General features: G+C 39.7%; 1 protein-coding gene across 2 annotated transcripts in view; it reads right to left on the reverse strand.

The window, feature by feature from the left end:
• tbc1d22a (TBC1 domain family, member 22a) overlaps positions 1-20,363 on the reverse strand; it is a 283,486-nt gene that overhangs the window by 177,108 nt on the left and 86,015 nt on the right. For both annotated transcript variants that reach the window (XM_062064592.1, XM_062064593.1), the window contains exon 9: positions 19,545-19,659. In XM_062064592.1, coding sequence (XP_061920576.1) covers positions 19,545-19,659 — 115 coding nt within the window. The remainder of the gene's footprint in view (positions 1-19,544; positions 19,660-20,363) is intronic.

Genomic DNA, 20,363 nt, shown 5'->3' on the forward strand with positions numbered 1-20,363 from the left:
CAACAGTGTCAATAGTATATTTTAACCTGATATGAAAGAGAGACATCCAAGCGATAGATGGGCGAAGGCGAGAGATACGGGGTCAAAACCATGCGGCTGATTCAATTTCTGCTGGTCCCAATGCTATTACTTAACTCTAGAAAGAGGGTGATTGCATTCTAAAGCCTATAGAACATTGGAGACCAGGGCCAAGTAATACAGATGAAAGACTGTCTGGGAGAAGACAATGGCGACACAGAGTCAATGATCTCGCCCGATCACAAAAGATGCAGGAATTAGAGAGAGTAAAAGCGGATAACAAGGCGGGCGCCAAACAACATAGAGACGATTGTGCTTGTGTAGCTCATTACACTCATTAATCGGAGGACAACTTATCGAAGCCGAGGCGAAAACCGTGCGGCAGAACAGACCCATAGGAGAGATGGATGCAAAGTCGAAAGAATAATTGCACATGGGTTCAAATCACTTCTGAAAGCTCATTCACATTCCATATAGTTTCTTTGGAGAACGCCGTTGTAAAGTCTGGTGAGTATGAAATTAATGTACAATCATCCAAGTCGGCTCGGTTTTAGTGCGACTGCTTTCATAAAAATAAGTTCCAATTCAGTGAGGTGGAAAGATGTGAATTCTGGGGGGCGATGAGAGCACTTGTAATCCGTCCTTATGCAACCCGCCTGGTTCAGTCCCTTTTTTTCTGTTCCGCACTAAACTCGAACATGGGTCGTCCGGCATGAGACGCGAGCGTGCTAGCCACCGAGCTAAAAGCCCAAAAGTTGTCTGGGAGTCAGATTTACCAACGTAGACATTGCTGACCCCTCTTAACCTTCCATAGCCTGATTTAAAGTACACTATATTCGCTTAGGCTTTAGGAACGAGCCCTGTGTTTCCCCTGAATCTGAAAGTACCCATATTTTATTATTATTTCTGGAGGACCAAAAATTATGTATTGGAAGTTTGTTGTCCAAAATCTAGCCTTAATGCTGGAATTTAGCCATCTTCATAGTTTTGTGCGTCTGTAGCTTTACAAAGACTCAAGTGTACTAAGAGCGGAAAGGACACCGCCGGAATGTCTGCAGTCATCAAGGCCCAGTTGTTCGAAGGTAATCTGATTGGATTGTTGGATAATGGATTGGACCAAATCTTGAAAACGGGTTGTTCAAAAGCAAAAATGGATTCTAAATCGGATGACATCACATAATCAAATTGTGGTTTCAATCTGGGTCAAACCCTCAGTTTTTGTGTTGTTCAAAACCTTTAAATCGAATTGGACTAACTTTGTTCCTAAAAAATCTAAGTGGATCTCAGAAACAAAATGTAATCTAAATCAAATTATATCTGGTCAAATCAATGACATTCATCGTTCAGTAAATACACATATATGTATTGATTTTCAAACCATACAGTTGAAATGATAAGACCAGTAAAGTGGATACAATATAATCCTCTCAAATGCTGTCAAAATCAAACAAGGTATTCGATTGTAACTCTGATTGGAAACATACATCCTAAAATGATTGTTCAAAAATAGTTTGTGACAATGGCATCCTTGTTTTCCATGTTTAACGGTTGAAATTTTAAGTTAGAATTTGAAGAACATGGAACGTACACTTTCATCGCTAAAAAATGTTTCTTTAAATATTTTTTTAAATTAATAATCGTTACCGTAAATTCCGGACAATAAGCCGCTACTTTTACTACGCTTTGAAGTCTGCGGTTTATAAAACGGTGCGGATAATTTATGGATTTTTCTTCGCTGAGGTGGTGATATTGTTTATGCTATGTTCCATCTTGTCCACTAGCGACGCTGAGATCATTATTCATGCGTTCGTTACGTCTCGTCTCGATTACTGTAACGTATTATTTTCGGGCCTCCCTATGTCTAGCATTAAAAGATTACAGTTGGTACAAAATGCGGCTGCAAGGCTTTTGACAAAAACAACAAAGTTTGATCATATTACGCCTATACTGGCTCACTTGCACTGGCTTCCTGTGCACTTAAGATGCGACTTTAAGGTTTTACTACTTACGTATAAAATATTACACGGTTTAGCTCCAGCCTATCTCGCCGATTGTATTGTACCATATGTCCCGACAAGAAATCTGCGTTCAAAGAACTCCGGCTTATTAGTGATTCCCAGAGTCCAAAAAAAGTCTGCGGGCTATAGAGCGTTTTCTATTCGGGCTCCAGTACTCTGGAATGCCCTCCCGGTAACAGTTAGAGATGCTACCTCAGTAGAAGCATTTAAGTCCCATCTTAAAACTCATTTGTATAATCTAGCCTTTAAATAGACCCCCCCTTTTTTAGACCAGTTGATCTGCCGTTTCTTTTCTTCTCTCCTCTTCTCCCCTGTCCCTTGCGAGGGGGAGTTGCATAGGTCCGGTGGCCATGGATGAAGTGCTGGCTGTCCAGAGCCGGGACCCCGGGTGGACCACTAGCCTGTGCATCGGTTGGGGACATCTCTGCGCTGCTGACCCGTCTCCGCTCGGGATGGTTTCCTGTTGGCCCCGCTGTGGACTGGACTCCCGCTGATGTGTTGGATCCACTGTGGACTGGACTTTCACAATGTTATGTCAGACCCACTCGACATCCGTTGCTTTCGGTCTCCCCTAGAGGGGGGGGGTTACCCACATATGCGGTCCTCTCCAAGGTTTCTCATAGTCATTCACCGACGTCCCACTGGGGTGAGTTTTTCCTTGCCCGTATGTGGGCTCTGTACCGAGGATGTCGTTGTGGCTTGTACAGCCCTTTGAGACACTTGTGATTTAGGGCTATATAAATAAACATTGATTGATTGATTGATTGATGCTGTGGTGCTATCTTTTAGACGAGTTCGGTCACTACAGGTGCAGCTCGGAGAATGCCCACGAGTGTTTCCTTCTGTTCAAAGCTTTGAACCGGAAGTCCTGTCTTCTAATCGTCCATATCGTTTCTACTCGTATGGATTCTTTATTCAACACTCCAAGCAATGTTTGTAAGTTTTACAATATAACTAAAACAATTCTTAGTTACTAAACCGTCCTGTGTGTAATGTCTGTAGGAGTGTTTTTATGCATGTTTGTATGTTATATCGTAATGTAATGAAGCTAGCGTTGTTAGCATTAGCTAGTATGCTAAAACGCTTGAGTGTCTTTGTTAGTATTATCAACTTACAATGGCATTATTTCTGTGTTGTTCCAATTTCACAAATCCCTCAATAAAAGACGTCACCGTGGAGTTATTGGGTCTGTTTATCTGATTAGAGAGCTAGCTTCCGCAGCTAGTGGGTCCATGACGATGACTTCTGTTTTGTGTGATCAGCCATTTTACTGCCGTTTTACAGACACCGTTTGGACACAATTAAGGTATGTAAATAAACATGTATCGAATATTTCTGTGTAAATAACTCATTTCACAACATGCATACATGCGGCTTGTAGTCTGATGTGGTTAATATATGGAAAAGAAAAGTTTTTTCCTAAAATCTAGTGGGTGTGGCGCTCTATAATCCGGAAATTATGGTAAAAGTTAAATATTTAAATAATTAAAATGATGTAAAAAAAAATGAATCGCAATTGTGTTATAATATCATGAGGCAAATCCATATACTTTTATGTTCATATAATATTGACTTGTACATGGCCCACTGAAGGCAGCCATAACAGCAATGTGATTTTTTTCCCCAGCTGACTGTTACACTGCAAGTAAAATGTGATCTTTATCAGACAACAGTGCAAACGCGCACAGGCCCCAATGTGGCCCCTGACGTCACTTGCATGCCCAGTTCGATAAAGGGAAAACAAAGGAAGTTGACCGGATTCCGTAAATGAACAAGGAAGTTGCTAGTACTACTAGTTGCTACTAAAAGTTGCCACCCTAGATATGGTCACCACAGCTTAAAAATTAGTTTTTTTTCCACGTGAAAATAGTTTTATGTAATGTATGAATGGATATTTGGGAGGGTTCTAATCTTTTTTATGACTTAAGTAGAGGAGGCGCAGACATCAGTGTGGATCTATGTTCATTTTATTTTTCAACTCACTTGTAAGCAAATACACCATTCCGGTCCTTCAAAAATCGGTATTTCTTCAGAATCAAATATAGCCTATTATTTGTGCACCACTGACAAGTGATGCATTGAAAATTCGGCTGTCAAAAATAGACTTTGCTCACCGAAACGGGATGTTGCGATGAAGTATCCACTTCCGCTGGCGGGTTGCGTATTTTCCCGCGCACACGAATGATGTAGCTCGCCCAAAGATGACGAACAAGTCACATACAGGTCACATTCAGGTCGCATTGCGTGTACACTGAAGTCACATTTGAAAAGATCAGATTCCGATCGGATTTGAACTACCTCCTGATGTGGTCTGAATCTGATGCAAAAATATCAGATTTTAAGCACTTTGGAGCGTTTAGACTGGCAAAAAAATTCTCATTTGTGTCACTTGACGGCGAAAACATCTGATTTGGTGTGCAGGGTCATTGATGCATTTTGAGCAACTAATCATATTACACGTAATCCCCTGATGCGGGGATGTAGTTCCATTACAAAGAAACAGCGCACAGCATGACAGGTCACACTGTACCATGGATAAAGCTTCATGCTAAGTGGAAAAACAACAGCTCAAAAGAAATGAAGTAATTTGTGCCAGCACAATGTCGCTGCAGTAACATGAAAGGGAAAAAAAAGATGCTGCCATCAGTTGTTTTCAAGTTAACTTTACATATGTGAGTATTGGACAGGACAGACAATTACGTTTAAATGCATCCACATGCGTAGTGATAATTATATTTGCAGACTTCAACTACAGCCCGCCTCGGAAACATTGACCCAGCAGCTTGCCAGCCGGCGCTGGCTGTCACTTTAGTCACTTAAATAGACCAATTAGTGACCATGTCGTTATGTAGAGTGAATTATGGGAGCAACTTGACGACGGGCTAAAATCCATACCAATCCTCGGCTGTAGTAATAAGGTTGCATCGTATTGTGCAAAATGTGGAGGAATGCAGTGAACGTTTTAGAGGTCTGGTAAAACAAAGCTTGCATTTGTTATAAATGCCTCTTTATGTCATATGCAGTGGGACCTCGATTTACAAAATTAATTGGTTCCTGGACGGAGTTCGTAAATAGAAACATTTGTATAGTGAAGCAAATTTCTCCATAAAAACTATGTAAAAATGAATAATGGGATCCAGCCTCGCCTAAGGTCCATATTTTAGTGAAGGTTTGCACACTTTGAACACAATATAGTGCTATACGATATAATAAAATCAACTGACTCGTTATTAACAAGTCAAAACAACAAGCTGAACTGTCAACACGCACACACACACTGAAGTCCCGTTGGTGCTCTCACAAACGATCAGAAATCCTTAACTCTACCAACCATACTGCGACAATAAACATTTTGAAAAGTAAGATCCACTTACAGATAGTAACTTGACATTGGCAAAGGTCCTCTTATGAGCTGCTCCTTCGCACAAGGCGAGAGACGGAGGGAGAAAAAGGAGGCGGCGAGGGTAAGGGGCCGTGTGTGCACTTTGGAAGAGGCGCCGCTGAACGCCGCTGTGAAATAGGTCAGTTTTGGTATATTTTCCCATTAAAAATGTGCCTTGTTCTCAATCTCTTCAATACGAGCAACAACAAAATGGCTACCAGCGGGACACAACATTAAAGGCCTACTGAAACTCACTACTACCGACCACGCAGTCTGATAGTTTATATATCAATGATGAAATCTTAACATTGCAACACATGCCAACACGGCCGGGTTAACTTATAAAGTGCAATTTTAAATTTCCCGCGAAACTTCCGGTTGAAAACGTCTATGTATGATGACGTATGCGCGTGACGTCAATCGTTGAACCGGAAGTATTCGGACACATTGTATCCAATACAAAAAGCTTGGTTTTCATCGCAAAATTCCACAGTATTCTGGACATCTGTGTTGGTGAATCTTTTGCAATTTGTTTAATGGACAATGAAGACAGCAAAGAAGAAAGCTGTAGGTGGGATCTGTGTATTAGCGGCTGGCTGCAGCAACGCAACCAGGAGGACTTTGAGTTGGATAGCAGACGCGCTACCGTGAGTACGCAGCTTTCTTCCAAACATTTGATTGCTTGCCCGTCCGGGCGTGCCGCTATGTGCATGTCACGTACGTAACTGTGGGGAAATATATGTGCTGTATGAACTTTGTGGAAGTGAACGGTACTTTGAGCTGTGGGATTGAGTGTGTTGTGCGGGTGTTTGAGTTGTATTGGCGGGTTATATGGACGGGAGGGGGGAGGTGTTTGTTATGCGCGATTAATTTGTGGCATATTAAATATAAGCCTGGTTGTGTTGTGGCTAATAGAGTATATATATGTCTTGTGTTTATTTACTGTTTTAGTCATTCCCAGCTGAATATCAGGTCCCATCCGCCTCTCACAGCATCTTCCCTATCTGAATCGCTTCCACTGCCCTCTAGTCCTTCACTCTCACTTTTCTTATCCACGAATCTTTCATCCTCGCTCAAATTAATGGGGTAATCGTCGCTTTCTCCGTCCGAATCGCTCACGCTGCTGGCGTACATGATTGAAGACAATGTGCAGATGTGAGGAGCTCTTCAACCTGTGACGTCACGCTACTTCCGGTACAGGCAAGGCTTTTTTTTATCAGCGACCAAAAGTTGCAAACTTTATCGTCGATGTTCTCTACTAAATCCTTTCAGCAAAAATATGGCAATATCGCGAAATGATCAAGTATGACACAAAGAATGGATCTGCTATCCCCGTTTAAATAAGAAAATGTAATTTCAGTAGGCCTTTAATGAATAAAGCGTTCGTACACAGAAGCATATTTGACACGATCTAAAAGTTTGTAAACCGAAAAGCTTGCAAATAGGGGTTTGTCAGTTATGCTGACGACACACAGCTTTACATTTCCATGTCTCCTGATGACACAAGTCCAATTGATACTCTTTTTAATTGCATTTCAGATATGAAGTCCTGGATGGCAGGTGTTTTTTACAGCTTAACCAAGACTGAAGTTTTAGTCATTGGCCCTGAGGCCCTTAGGGGGAAAAATATGTATCAAAACTACAATCATTGTCTTTAACTCCATCACTACAAGTGAAAAATCTGGGCGTCATTTTCGACTCTGACCTTAGTCTTGTACCACATATAAAAAATATAACAAAAAAAGGTTTTTATCATCTTAGAATATAGCCAGAGTTTGCCCAATTCCCTCTCAGGGCAACTCGGAGACGCTAATGCAAGCTTGTATTACAAGTCGTATAGATTATTATAACGCCCTGCTTTCTGGTCTTCCTAAAAAGGTTATTACACCTTTGCAATTACTCCAAAATTCAGCGGCACGTGTCCTGACGAAGACCAGAAGGCGGGCTCACATTACACCAGTTTTAAAATCTCTGCTACCCGTGTGTTTCAGGATTAATTTTAAGGTGCTTCTTATGGTTCATAAATGTTTTTGGTATTGGGGCTTCTTATCTTTCAGATTTGCTTTTACCCTGCAAACCTTCCGGGGCCCTGAGATCCTCTGGCACTCATCTCCTAGTTATTCCAATAGTCAAGACACAAAGTCAGGGGATGACCTCTTTCCACCATTATGGCCTCCGTCTATGGAACAGCTTGCCGGAGGACCTCAGGGCTGCGGAGAACGTTCATGTTTTTAAGAGCAGGCTTAAGACCCACCTTTTTGATGTGGCTTTTACCTAATATTAATTAATTGTATTGAAGTCATTCGTACTTTACTTTTTATCTTATTAGATCAATCTTATTTTTCTTTTTTTCTTTTTTATCTTCATATGTCTAACTTGTATTTTATCCTTTATCTCTACTCACGGTTCTTACTATTTTAGAGGTTTTATTATTTTTACTTTCCAACATTCCTCAGAGGGAGCCATCTGCCTCAGGGGTTATCGGCCGTGCTGTGGGGGAGCTTTGTGTCTGCGTCCTGGTGGCCGTGGCCTGGTGACCTCCTGGTGTAGATGGCTCCTGTGATAGTGTTTACTCACATGTCTCCTCTGTACTCAGCCATGCATTGATTTGTTCATAAAGTTGCATATGTGTGTATATGTGTGCGTTTGTGTTTGGTATTTGTGTCCGGCGTGTGTGCGTATGTGATAATGGGGCATCTGGGTCATCGGGGTATTGTTTTTAAGTTTGTAAAGCACTTTGCGTTGCATTTCCTTTACGTATGAAACGCGCTTTATGAATAAAGTTTTATTGATTGATTGAGGTTCCACTGTATACTAATGTACAATACAGATATGCACTTTAAGCAGTATTATTAGTGTATATTCAATCATAGCATGGAAACAGATGAATAAATATTCCCTAATCTATGATTTTACTCTGTTGACAACCAAGACAGAGAAATTGCAAGACATGCTTTTTAGGCTGACAAAAATAATATGCATGCATAAAAAATGTTGCCCCAGGCGCACACCGGTTGTCATGCAGAACAAATTGTTAAGAGCATTTTGTAAAGGAAAGTACCCATTCCACTTAATTTACCAGAAATAAAAAGGTTTTTTAATGTGCATTTTGGGATCGGCAGAGGCGTTACGGTTTAAAAAATGTTAGATGGAAGACAACTTTCAAAACCACTTTATGGGACGGTTGTTTCCCCTTCCGACCCATTCCTATCAAGACTGGAGCCCTCACTTGGCTTTAGGGTGTGTGTGTGTTGAAAATATATTTTACAGGAGGAAGAGTGAAGAAAGGTGAGAAGCTGTCGCTAACTACTTCTTGTCAGCTGTGGCAAGTGTTGGAATGATGACAGGGTTACACGGTTTCCTTTTTCCGGAAGATTTTGTTGACTTCACCTTTCCCCTTTATTCCTTTCTACGTTATAGCATGCTAGCCATCGTTTCGAGCCGCTGCCGATCCATACTTCAACGCCGACATGCAAATTACAATATGGATCCAGTGGCGTGATCAATGTCCGATTCGAATTAAAGCAAGTCTTTGCTCCCTGGCGCATACTGTCATTTAACTTTATAACTATCATTGTCGACTAATGGCGAGCGTTAGAATAGACAAAAGGCAAACGCTCGCAAATTAGAAACGAGAACAGCGGACGTTCCAAATCAATTTCCACTCTGATAAGAGGGACAGCAGCCAAATTGCCTTTCAGTCCAGCTGGATAAACAAAAAAAAACATTAATGGAAATTTTCCTCCAGTATGATCTTTGCCACACTGTTGTTTCCCAGCAAAATATTATCATATTATTAAATAGAGCACAGGCCCGAGGGCCATATCTGGCCTGCCACATCATTTTATATGGGAAATAATATATACAGCATGGTCCATGGGTGCGTGTTTTGTCTATAAGCCTGGATGGTCACTCCGTTTGACAGAGACAACATCCTAGGTGTTCTTGAAGAAGGAGGGAGCGTTTCAGAGCGTCTTTCGCTGCACTGGTCTCACTGGGATGTTTGTAGCCCAATTGAAAGTAAGGATTGTTATTGGTTTCTGGCGAGCAAACACATTATGGCCCTCAAATCGATCAAAATTTCACCTGGCAGAATGGAAAGCTTCTCTGGGATGTTATCCAATTTGCGACTCAATGCCGAAATAATATTATCGAATATCTATCTGCGTTGGTCCTGCAATGAGGTGGCGACTTGTCCAGGGTGTTCCCCGCATTCCGCCCGAATGCAGCTGAGATAGGCTCCAGCATCCCCCGCGACCCCGAACGGGACAAGCGGTAGAAAATGGATGGATGGATTGCAAAAAATATTACATTATCATACTTTCTGAACCATTTGACAAAATTAAAACAAATACTTGAATATATGCTTGACTTATGATTTCAAAGAAAGATATCTGTCAAATTCTACACTGTAAAAATTACACCAGATTTTACAGTAAAATTTACAATGGCTTTTACAGCATAGTACTGTAACTTAAAAAAAAATTACCACTGTGTTTTACAGTAAAATTCTGTTGATTGAGTCACCAGTATTTTCCTGTAAAATCTACAGTAAATGGAAAAACAGTACCCAGTGTTTCCCACACATTCATTTATTTGTGGCGGCCCGCCACGAAAGAATTACGTCCGCCACAAATTTAAAAAAAATAAAATAAATAAATAAATGAATTTATTTATTTATTTATTTATTTTTTTGTCCTGTCCAGCTTCTCAGGCAAATCATATAGTTGATGTAGATGCCCATATAGGCTGTTCAGATTTACTTTACAAAAGAGAAGTGTAGGATACTTCTCTTGTTGCCTTATTTGTATTTGACCACTACTGTTTTCTGTTTATTTGTTACTGACTGTGGCAGGACACCTCTGCCTCTGTTTCACTTTATGTTGCTGGTAAATAATATGGTTGTAGTAGTAGGCTAAAGTTAAATTATTTAGTATGCACTAATTAAAGGGGCAGAGCTTTAAGAGACATTTTAGCTTTTATATTTTATAAGATATATTTTTTGTAAGAACCACAATTAATAAATATATTTCAGTGAATAACTTATTGTTCAAATCTGTATATAAATATGTACATAAAGTGTTGTAATTATATTGTAAAACGGATGGATGGATGGATGGACGTTTAAAACAAAACTCTTTTTATTAATTAGTAAGTATACATTTTTTGAGCCTTTTTAGAGAAAATCATTTCATTGTAGTAAATTATGCAAATTACTCGATTATGTCATGGTGACCACGGCCATAGCCACGCCCCCACCGCCACAGGTATCTTGGCAGTTTATGGGAAACACTGAGTACCACAGGGTTTTTTTTTTCGTTTAAAAACTGGCTGCATTTCAATTTACTGTAATATGTTGTAAAAAAAAAAAAAACACTTTTAATTTTACAGTAAAATTCTAGCGACTAAGCTGCCAGTTTTTTTTTGGTCAAAAAAACAAAAAAACAGTGGTAATGCTTTTCAATTTACTGTAATCCATCCATCCATCCATTTTCTACCGATTGTCCCTTTTGGGGTCGCGGGGGTGCTGGAGCCTATCTTATGTTGTAAAAAAAAAAACACTATTTTAGAGTAAAATGCTGATAACTGAGATGCCAGTTTTTTTTACTGTAAATCTACAGATTTTCTTTACGTACAGTGTGCGTAAAACATAGTTAAGTTAAAGTTAAAGTACCAATGACTGTCACACACACACTAGGTGGTCACCCCTTGGGTGGTGAGGGGAGCAGTGGGCAGCAGCGGTGGCCGCGCCCGGGAATCATTTTTGGTGATTTAACCCCCAATTCTAACCCTTGATGCTGAGTGCCAAGCAGGGAGGTAATGGGTCCCATTTTTTATAGTCTTTGGTTTGACTCGGCCGGGGTTTGAACTCACAACCTACCGATCTCAGGGCGGACATTCTAACAACTAGGCCACTGAGTAGGTGGCAATCAAATGCACAGGCAGATTCATATATTATTTGCTGTTAAAATAGGCCCTCTTGAGGGCAGCCATAACTGTGATGTGGCCCTCAATGAAAACGGGTTTGTCACCCTTGAAATAGAGCATTTGAAAAGGTAAACTCATTTATTTGAAATTTTTTTACAATAAGTAAGTACGGTTTAGTGAAGCCACATATTTAAATGAATAATTAAAGAGCATATTTTGTCATGTGTTACCTAATTGCATACTGTTAACTGACACATGCTAATAAGGTTGCACTTGTGTTGGCCCAAATATATCATTTTTAGAAGCCGTTTATAGGACGTTATTGGTAAGATTAAATGAAAGACAAAAGATATTACCACAGTGTCGTCGACACGACAACCTTCTGTTATAGCTCTTGATTCAGTGTTGACCGCATGACACGCAATTATCGGCCAAAACCCTTGAGGGTAGCGTTTTCTCCAGTTAACACAACTCTTCTTGACTAGCCATTTAGCTTCTAGTGTAGTACTATTGAATAAAGGTGACTCAGGCAACGTCCAGATACATTACTAGAGCGGGAACTAATCGATGTGGAACATCCGTTACTATTTTTGTACATATTGCTCCAAAACCGAAGGAGAAGGCATTTAACGTATAAATGCTTGTCACAATAATTAATTTAGACAAACTTGTGATGCAGTAAGTTGAATGATGCAGACACGCTTGTTACTGGATACTCTCTAATTTGCTTCTGCCTTGGATATCTTGTATCTGTAAGCAGTGTTCGGCAAATTCATTTTAAGAAGTAATTAATAATAGTTACTTGTTACATTTCCAAAACAGTTGTTGAATTACTCTTTAATAAATGTAATTAATTATTTGGGATAGTACTGAATTTGTTACTTTAAAAAAAAAAACTTTGTATATCTGGCAGATGCAGTTGAGATATGTTTCATGAGAGCAGAGAGTGTGTGTGTGTCTTTAAAAGGCGGTTCCTGTTGCGTTGTGACGTGTGACATCAGCGAGAGCGCGCTCAGACAGAGTAGCATTTTGTTGTTGATTATTCCATCGTAGTAGTAGAAGTGTGTGTTTGTGTGTCTGGGTGTACTTAGATTGTGGTGTGTTGTTTGCTGTGTGATGTTGCCTTTTCCTATTCGATATCAACTTCATGTTAGTGTGGCGCTGGTTTTATTAGTGAACGAGGGACAAGCGGTAGAAAATGAATGCACGGAAGTTACTTCCTGCATTGAACTTGCTGTGCTTCTGGCGCTGTCTTGTTGACGTAACACCACATCAAAAGTAGCGTGCCACGTTCCATCAAACACATTGGTATCGGGGTAACGCAAGTAAAAGTAATTACCGTAAATTCCGGACTATAAGCCGATACTTTTTTCCAACACTTTGAACCCTGCTAATTTATGGATTTTTCTACCCTAACGACAATAATAAAAATTATTTTATGAAAATAACAACAAAAAAGCAAAACACATGGGTATTTTATTGTTTGTGCTATGGGGCCATCTTTTGGATGAATTCGCTTACTGCAGGTGCTGCAGTGTCCTTCCATTTATCGGTAGTGCTTTTTTTTTTTTTTCAACCGGAGTGCTGTTCAACTTCTAGCCGTCCAAAGCGCTTCTACTCGTTTAGATTCTTCATTCCTCACTCCAAGCAATGTTTGTAAGTTTTACAATATAACAAAAACTGTTTATACTTACTAAAACGTCCCATGTGTAATGTCTCTAGGAGTGTTTTCGTGCATATTTGTACGTGCTATCGTAATGTAATGACGCTAGCGTCGTTAGCAATAGCTAATATGTTAACACGTTTACGAGTGTCTGTGTTAGTATTATTAAATTACAACATTATTATTGTATTGTTTCTGTTTCACAAATGTTTCAGTAAATTCACTAAGACGTCATCGTGGAGTTATTGAGTCACAGCCCTTTGAGACACTTGTGATTTAGGGCTATATAAATAAACATTGATTGATTGATTGATTGATTGATTGATTGATTTAGCTGAATGGAGAGCGAGCTTCCGCTTCCATGACGATGACTTTTGTTTTGCTTGACCAGCCGTTTTAATGCCGTGTTACACACACCGTTTGAAAACAATTAAAGTAAATAAACATTTACAGAATCTTACAGTGTAACTAACTCATGTCACAACGTATATATCTGCGTCTTATATCCCGGTGCGCTCTATAGTCCGGGAAATACAGTAATTAGATTACTCGGCACTAGTAAAAGTAACACCGTTAAAAAACGTTTTCCTGCAACTATCCATCCATCCATTTTCTACAGCTTGTCCCTTTTGGGGTCGCGGGGGTGCTGGAGCCTATCTCAGCTGCATTTGGGCGGAGGGCGGAGTACACCCTGGACAAGTCGCCACCTCATCACAGGGCCAACACAGATAGACAGACAACAGATAATTAGATATTTTTTTATATTGACAAATGTTGCGTTTTACACTGCAGTATTGTTCAATAAAAGACACATATGTCTAACTTGTGTGCTTAGCTGTTGAGTAGCTGCTAGCTACTAGTAGCCTGCAGCCTACCGTGTTTATCTTTCATAAATGACTTGACAAAAATAGAAGAAAAGACCAACCGTGTGTGCTTATTGGAGGACATTTAGACGTTAACTGGCTGTCCAGCTTTGCACAAGTAAGCACGCTGCAGGACTGCTTGTATCAGAGCGCTTATATCAGAGATTTTAGACGCAGATATAATCGGATATTTGTTTTTTGCTGATATTAGACCGACCGATGTCGATATCAGAACGGAAGACCCTTACCAGAAATTAGGTCGTTTAAAAAGGGAGTTTTGTGCTTCCTCAACACAGCAGGCATGTGTTTTGGTTTGGGTGATAGTGTTTATTTATTGACATGCAAAACTGATGATCGCACCAACAACAGAAACACTGACATGAGTGTTATGTCACCAAAGAAAGAGAACTAATTGAGCTGAGAAAGAAGTGTGAAAAGGAACCATGAGCAGGAATGTCACACTTCCAAAATTACAGTAGGCCCACCTAACGCTGAAGCTTCGCGTCAGAGAACACGTCTCCCGATGCCAACCAGCGCGGCAAAATGTTGTGTGTGTGTGTGTGTGTGTGTGTGTGTGTGTGTGTGTGTGTGTGTGTGTGTGTGTGTGTGTGTGTGTGTGTGTGTGTGTGTGTGTGTGTGTGTGTGTGTGTGTGTGTGTGTGTGCGTGTGTGTGTGTGTTATTCATGGCTCATCAGTAGCTGCATTTGAGGAACAGAGAAGCGGCACGACGCTTTGAAGCGGAGGTCTTGGTTTGGAAGAACGTGAAGGCATGAGCGAAACAAACAAAAGAGGAGCAAGCGGAGCAAAGGGGAAACATGAGATGATTAAAGTGTGGAAAAGCAACGCCTGAGCGAGTCCACATGGATGAAAAGTTCTTACACATCAGGGATATGGAGAAAATGTACAGACCTCTAATGGTATGTCCGTGTAACATCTGTGTTGGTGTCATTTTGTAACACTAGCCACAATTAATGACATGTTTTCAATGGTTTAAAATGTATTTTTCCAAGTATCATGGTACCTCAATTTTAATTGGTTCTGTAATCTACCTCGAAAAATGTGTATTGCAAGAGACCGACTCATTGAAAAATTGGTGCTATAGGCCCCCTAAAATTTTACATGTAACATCCTGTTTGAAAAGAAAAACAAACTGTTAGATAAAAAATGTTTTAATAAACTAAACAATAGAATTTGTACTACAAACTATAGTAGTTTTATGGGGTGGTGTAAAAAAAACCTTAAATACAGCATTTACATGGGAGAGCGGACTTCTACAGCACCTTCTGAGAGCGGCTTCTCCGTCAAACACACTATCAGGAGCTTTTCCGTACTTTCACGGATAAATGTCTGCCATTTAGATTTGATTTTAATGTCCTTGGTGGGTGTCATCGACTCATTCTGCTTCAGTATGGTGCAGGCCAGCAGCGCTACGATTAACTACTTCACCAAGTTTTTCGATTATTTCTTTTTTTAATTCAATGATAATCAAACACTTTTTCTTCTCAGCAGTGTCTGTCACACTCCCTTTCTTTATTCCCATGGCTGGAAAGACTAAGTTATGTCGCTTTCTCGTTATGAGTTAGGGGTGACCAAAACATATTGACTTGGGGGCCACATTGGGCTAAAAAATGTATGCGCTAAAAATGTGGAATAACAATTTATACATCTATATATACATTTTTATATACGCACACATATTTTGTGAGTGTGTGTGTGTTTGTGTATGTATATATACATACATACATACATATATACATATATAGTCTTAATATAACATTATACATATATGTACGCGTACACACAATTTATATTGTGGGGCGGCGTGGCTTGGTTGGTAGAGCGGCTGTGCCAGCAACTTGAGGGTTACAGGTTCGATACCCGTTTCCGCCATCCTAGTGACTGCCGCTGTGTCCTTGGGCAAGAAGACCCTTTTTCCCTTGCTACCAGTGCCACCCACACTGTGTTAAATGTAGCTTAACGATGTAGATAATAGGTTTCACTATGTAAAGCGCTCTATAAAAATAATTCACTTCCCAATATACACACACACAATGTATATACACTATACATGTATATTTATACAGTTCTGAAGTTAGTGTAGTGAAATAGGTACCAAATATAATTGTAATGTAATTAAATAAAGCATCTAAATATTTTTTTAATATTTATTAAATCAACATAAAAAACACAAGATACACTTACAATTAGTGCACCAACCCAAAAAACCTCCCTCCCCCATTTACTCATTCACACTCAATCACACCAAAGGGTTGTTTCTTTCTGTTATTAATATTCTGGTTCCTACAATATATACCAATACAGTCTGCAAGGGATACAGTCCGTAAGCAAACATGATTGTGCGTGCTGCTGGTCCACTAATAGTACTAACCTTTAACAGTTAATTTTACTCATTTTCATTAATTACTAGTTTCTATGTAACTGTTTTTACATTGTTTTGCTTTCTTTTTTATTCAAGAAAATGTTTTTAATTTATGTATCTTATTTTATTTAATTATTATTTTTAAAAAGGACCTTATCTTCACCAGACCAGGTTATCAATGAAATTAGATTGTTTAAAGGGTTCTTAAAACCTAATCTGAATAAATTTGATGTATAAATTACTACACTAATGTGAGCTGTGGTTAAAATTTTAAGGCAACAACCTGTTTTCTTATTATGATTTTTATCTATTACCAGTCATGCTTTGTAGTGGATTTAATTGGGTGTCATTTTAACTTGAGTATAGTGCATAGACATTTTTTATAATGTCCACAAATGGACACGTTGTATGTGCTTCATGTGTGTTACCTTTCTGTGTTGGTAATGGTTTATTTGCACTATTAGCGTCAAAGGTAGACATATACATTTATGCTATGCTCCTTTAACTGTAATACAAAACGTATGGTCATTGTCTAACATTACTAACATTATCCACAAGGAGGAGGCATGCTTGCAGTGTAATACTGTTTTTTAAAATTTAACTCGAGATGTCCCACGGGCCCGACTTTGACGCTACAGTTGGACATTCCTGCTATTATCTAATGCTAGCGGCTAACAAATGGATGTTTTGGTGGTTCACTGTGGAATTTGCTACGCCAGCTAGTGGGGCGGCCCGTAACCTCAAGCATGACTGTCAGTCGAGACACAGCTTGCATGCCAAAACCTGGGCACTCGTATCCCGAGGTACCACTGCATTGCCTAACTCTAATGAGATATTACCAATAAACGTGCAATAAATGACACCGTAAACGGGTTTATAGTGTATTTGGTGTTTTTATTGTAGTAGCTGTGCTCAAATGCTGTTTTGCAGAGCACTAAAGCAACAAAAAGTGAAAGTTAGGATGAATGTGAGGGAAAGGGGATTAAAATAGACATCTTCAATATGTACACGCTCTTGCGTGCACCCCAGCACTTAAGGTGGGGCCTTCAATGTCTGCGTTACGGTGCATGCAAAGTCACCCCCCATAGAGGATTCCAATTTAGTAGCTCTATTTTGAATTGGGGTAAAAAAAAACCTGAATAGCCTCGGTAAGTGGTGTCAATTCAAATACAAACTGAAGCGGAAATCTCCAACGGAGTTTTCTCCACCGCCTAAAATTGTAATTATTACCCGTCACTGTCATGTTTCTTTAATTCTTTATATCTTTTTTGCAGATTAATGGAGCATTAGAAAAGGAAGCATGCTTGAAAATTGGTGATTAATAATTGAACACGGCTGTCGAGATAAAAATCTATCAAATGGGTTTGTCTACGTTGTTGTGAAGAAGGATGGATTTTTATCAGCCTAGGGCAATGGTTCTTAACGTTTCCACTACACAGGGGCCCACTCAAATATTAACACTGTAATAGTAATCTTACTCTTGATTTTAATCAGATTCAATAATTATATCTAACCTACCGGTACTTACAATTTACAACCTTGTCAAATTATATGAAAGCATGTGAAAGCACAAAGATAATCAGCAAGGCTTCGGTCAGGCTGATTACAGAAATACAATTTTCATCTACACTATTTGAGTAATTTTCATTTGAATTATGATTATTTTAATGATATAATATATTTTCATTTTTGCCTTCATGTAATTTTCTGTCAAGGACTTTAAATTGCTTTGTGTAGGAATTGTGCTCTAAAAATAAACTTGCTTTTCTTTGCCTTGAATCAAATATACTGCAAATAAAGGGACTAAATGCTAAAATAAATAAATTTTGACAAAATTACTAAATAATAATGTATGGGTTTTTATCAAATTGAAGAGCAAATTAAAATACAGTTTCAATATTGTAGTCATAATTTGTGCGCTTCAGAAACCTTTCGACAACTTTAGCTCCAGACAGTTTGTTTGTCATTACTGTCACAAGTGGTGGAAAAGTGTATTACAACTGAGTACCACTGCGGCCCGTAAGGACCACAGCTTAGAAATCTCTAGGGGGTGCTTGCGGTCGAACTATGGTTAAAAAACCCTGCTCTAGGGCAGTGTTTTTCAACCACTCTAGTGTGCCGTGAGATACAGTCTGGTGTGCCGTGGGAGATTATCTAGTTTCACCTATTTGGGTTAAAGATATTTTTTGCAAACCAGTAATAATAGTCTGCAAATGGTGTGTTGTTTTTGAGTGTCGGTGCTGTCTAGAGCTCGGCAGAGTAACCGTGTAATACTCTTCCATATCAGTAAGTGGCAGCCGGTAGCTAATTGCTTTGTAGATGTCGGAAACAGCGGGAGGCAGTGTGCAGGTAAAAAGGTATCTAATGCTTAAACCAAAAATAAACAAAAGGTGACTACCCCTAAAAAAAGGCATTGAAGTTTAGGGAAAGCTATGCAGAACGAAACTAAAACTGAACTGGCTAGAAAGTCAACAAAAACAGAATGCTGGACGACAGCAAAGACTTACTGTGGAGCAAAGACGGCGTCCACAAAGTACATCCAAACATGACATGACAATCAACAATGTCCCCACAAAGAAGGATTAAAAACAACTGAAATATTCTTGATTGCTAAAACAAAGATGTGGGAAATATCGCTCAAAGGAAGACATGACACTGCTACAGGAAAAAAACAAAAAAAGAGAAAAAGCCACCAAAATAGGAGCGCAAGACAAGAACTAAAACACTACACACAGGAAAACAGCAAAAAAGTCAAAATAAGTCACGGCGTGATGTGACAGGGGGTGACAGTACACCTACTTTGAGACAAGAGCTATAGGATGCATGCTTGGTTATGGTTTGAATTCATATCCAACAATTGGCTTGGCTCAAAAAAGGTTGAAAAACACTGCTCTAGTGTACTTGATGAGAAAACGTTAGATTAAAATAAACTGCTTCTTCCTACTTCTTTTTGGGCATGTTGGACTGAGCATGTGATAACATGAGACATACTTTAACATCCGTTACGCTCGTTTGAAATCAACTAAACCATTACCATTTGCGAGTTCAGACGGAAAATGTTTGAGTTTTCTGCGGCATAGAGAAGCCATGAGATGTTTACATTTCAAAAAGAAAGGAAAAGAGTCAGAGTTGAGAAAAGAAAGAGAAAAGCCATGAGAGTGGCGATCAAGCAGCAAATGAACCCTGATTCTTGCCTGCTAGGAAAGGCGAAAGGTGCTCTATGACTGACACCTCAGTCTGTGACAGTTCTGTATTAGTGAGGGTGAGATGGAGAGGGAGTGAGGCTACTCACCGATGTACTCAAAGACGTAGACCACAAAAAAGGGCGTGACCAGGTCGTTGATGCCTTGCACGTAGCCGCTGGCAGGGTGCCGTATGGCCCAAATGAAGAGGATGCGTTCAAATATCTTTCAAACAGGACAGACATCATTAAATAATAGCACATATGAACAGTCAAACAATAACATTCTGTAAATGTACTGTATGTGCGAGGCGTGCATGCATGCTAAGCTGGAATTTTAGCACATAGATGGGTTTTTTTGCCGCAGTTTTTACACAGCTTTTATCATAAGAACTGTTCAGCCTTGGCTCCTAGGGCCGTTCTTGTTTATTTTTATCTTTTTTTTTTTGCCAGGCACACTCCTTTCCTATTTGAGTGGGCTAGTAAAAGCTGTCAGCTCTTGTGAATTAGAGGCGGAGAAATGTTCTGTTTGTTTTCCCTGCACGCAAATGGATTTGCACCAAGGTACACATACATCTACTGGCACCTTTCTGTGTCATACATACATAAGTATTTTTTTTTCCATAGCAGAGGGTGTCATGTTTCTGTCACTTCCTAAATAACCTCATAGCTCATTGTGTTAGAGAGAATGTGATGTCTTTTTTTTGTTTGTTTCAGGAGCCCCTTATTTTTATTTAAATAAATCCAATCACTGTTAAGACAGATGGAGCGCTCCTTTGGTCTTTCCCCTCCTCAAATCCTTTTACCTGCCTCCACACCGCGATCGAAGTGCCATCCATCAAACAAGAGAGGCTCTGGTGCCGGCGATGGGGGGGAGGGGGGGGGGGGGGGGTGTAATGGGACTTTCTTTTCTTGCAGCCTCCAAAGCTG

Source organism: Entelurus aequoreus, linkage group LG12 (genome assembly GCF_033978785.1).
Source record: "Entelurus aequoreus isolate RoL-2023_Sb linkage group LG12, RoL_Eaeq_v1.1, whole genome shotgun sequence".
Lineage (NCBI taxonomy): Eukaryota > Metazoa > Chordata > Actinopteri > Syngnathiformes > Syngnathidae > Entelurus > Entelurus aequoreus.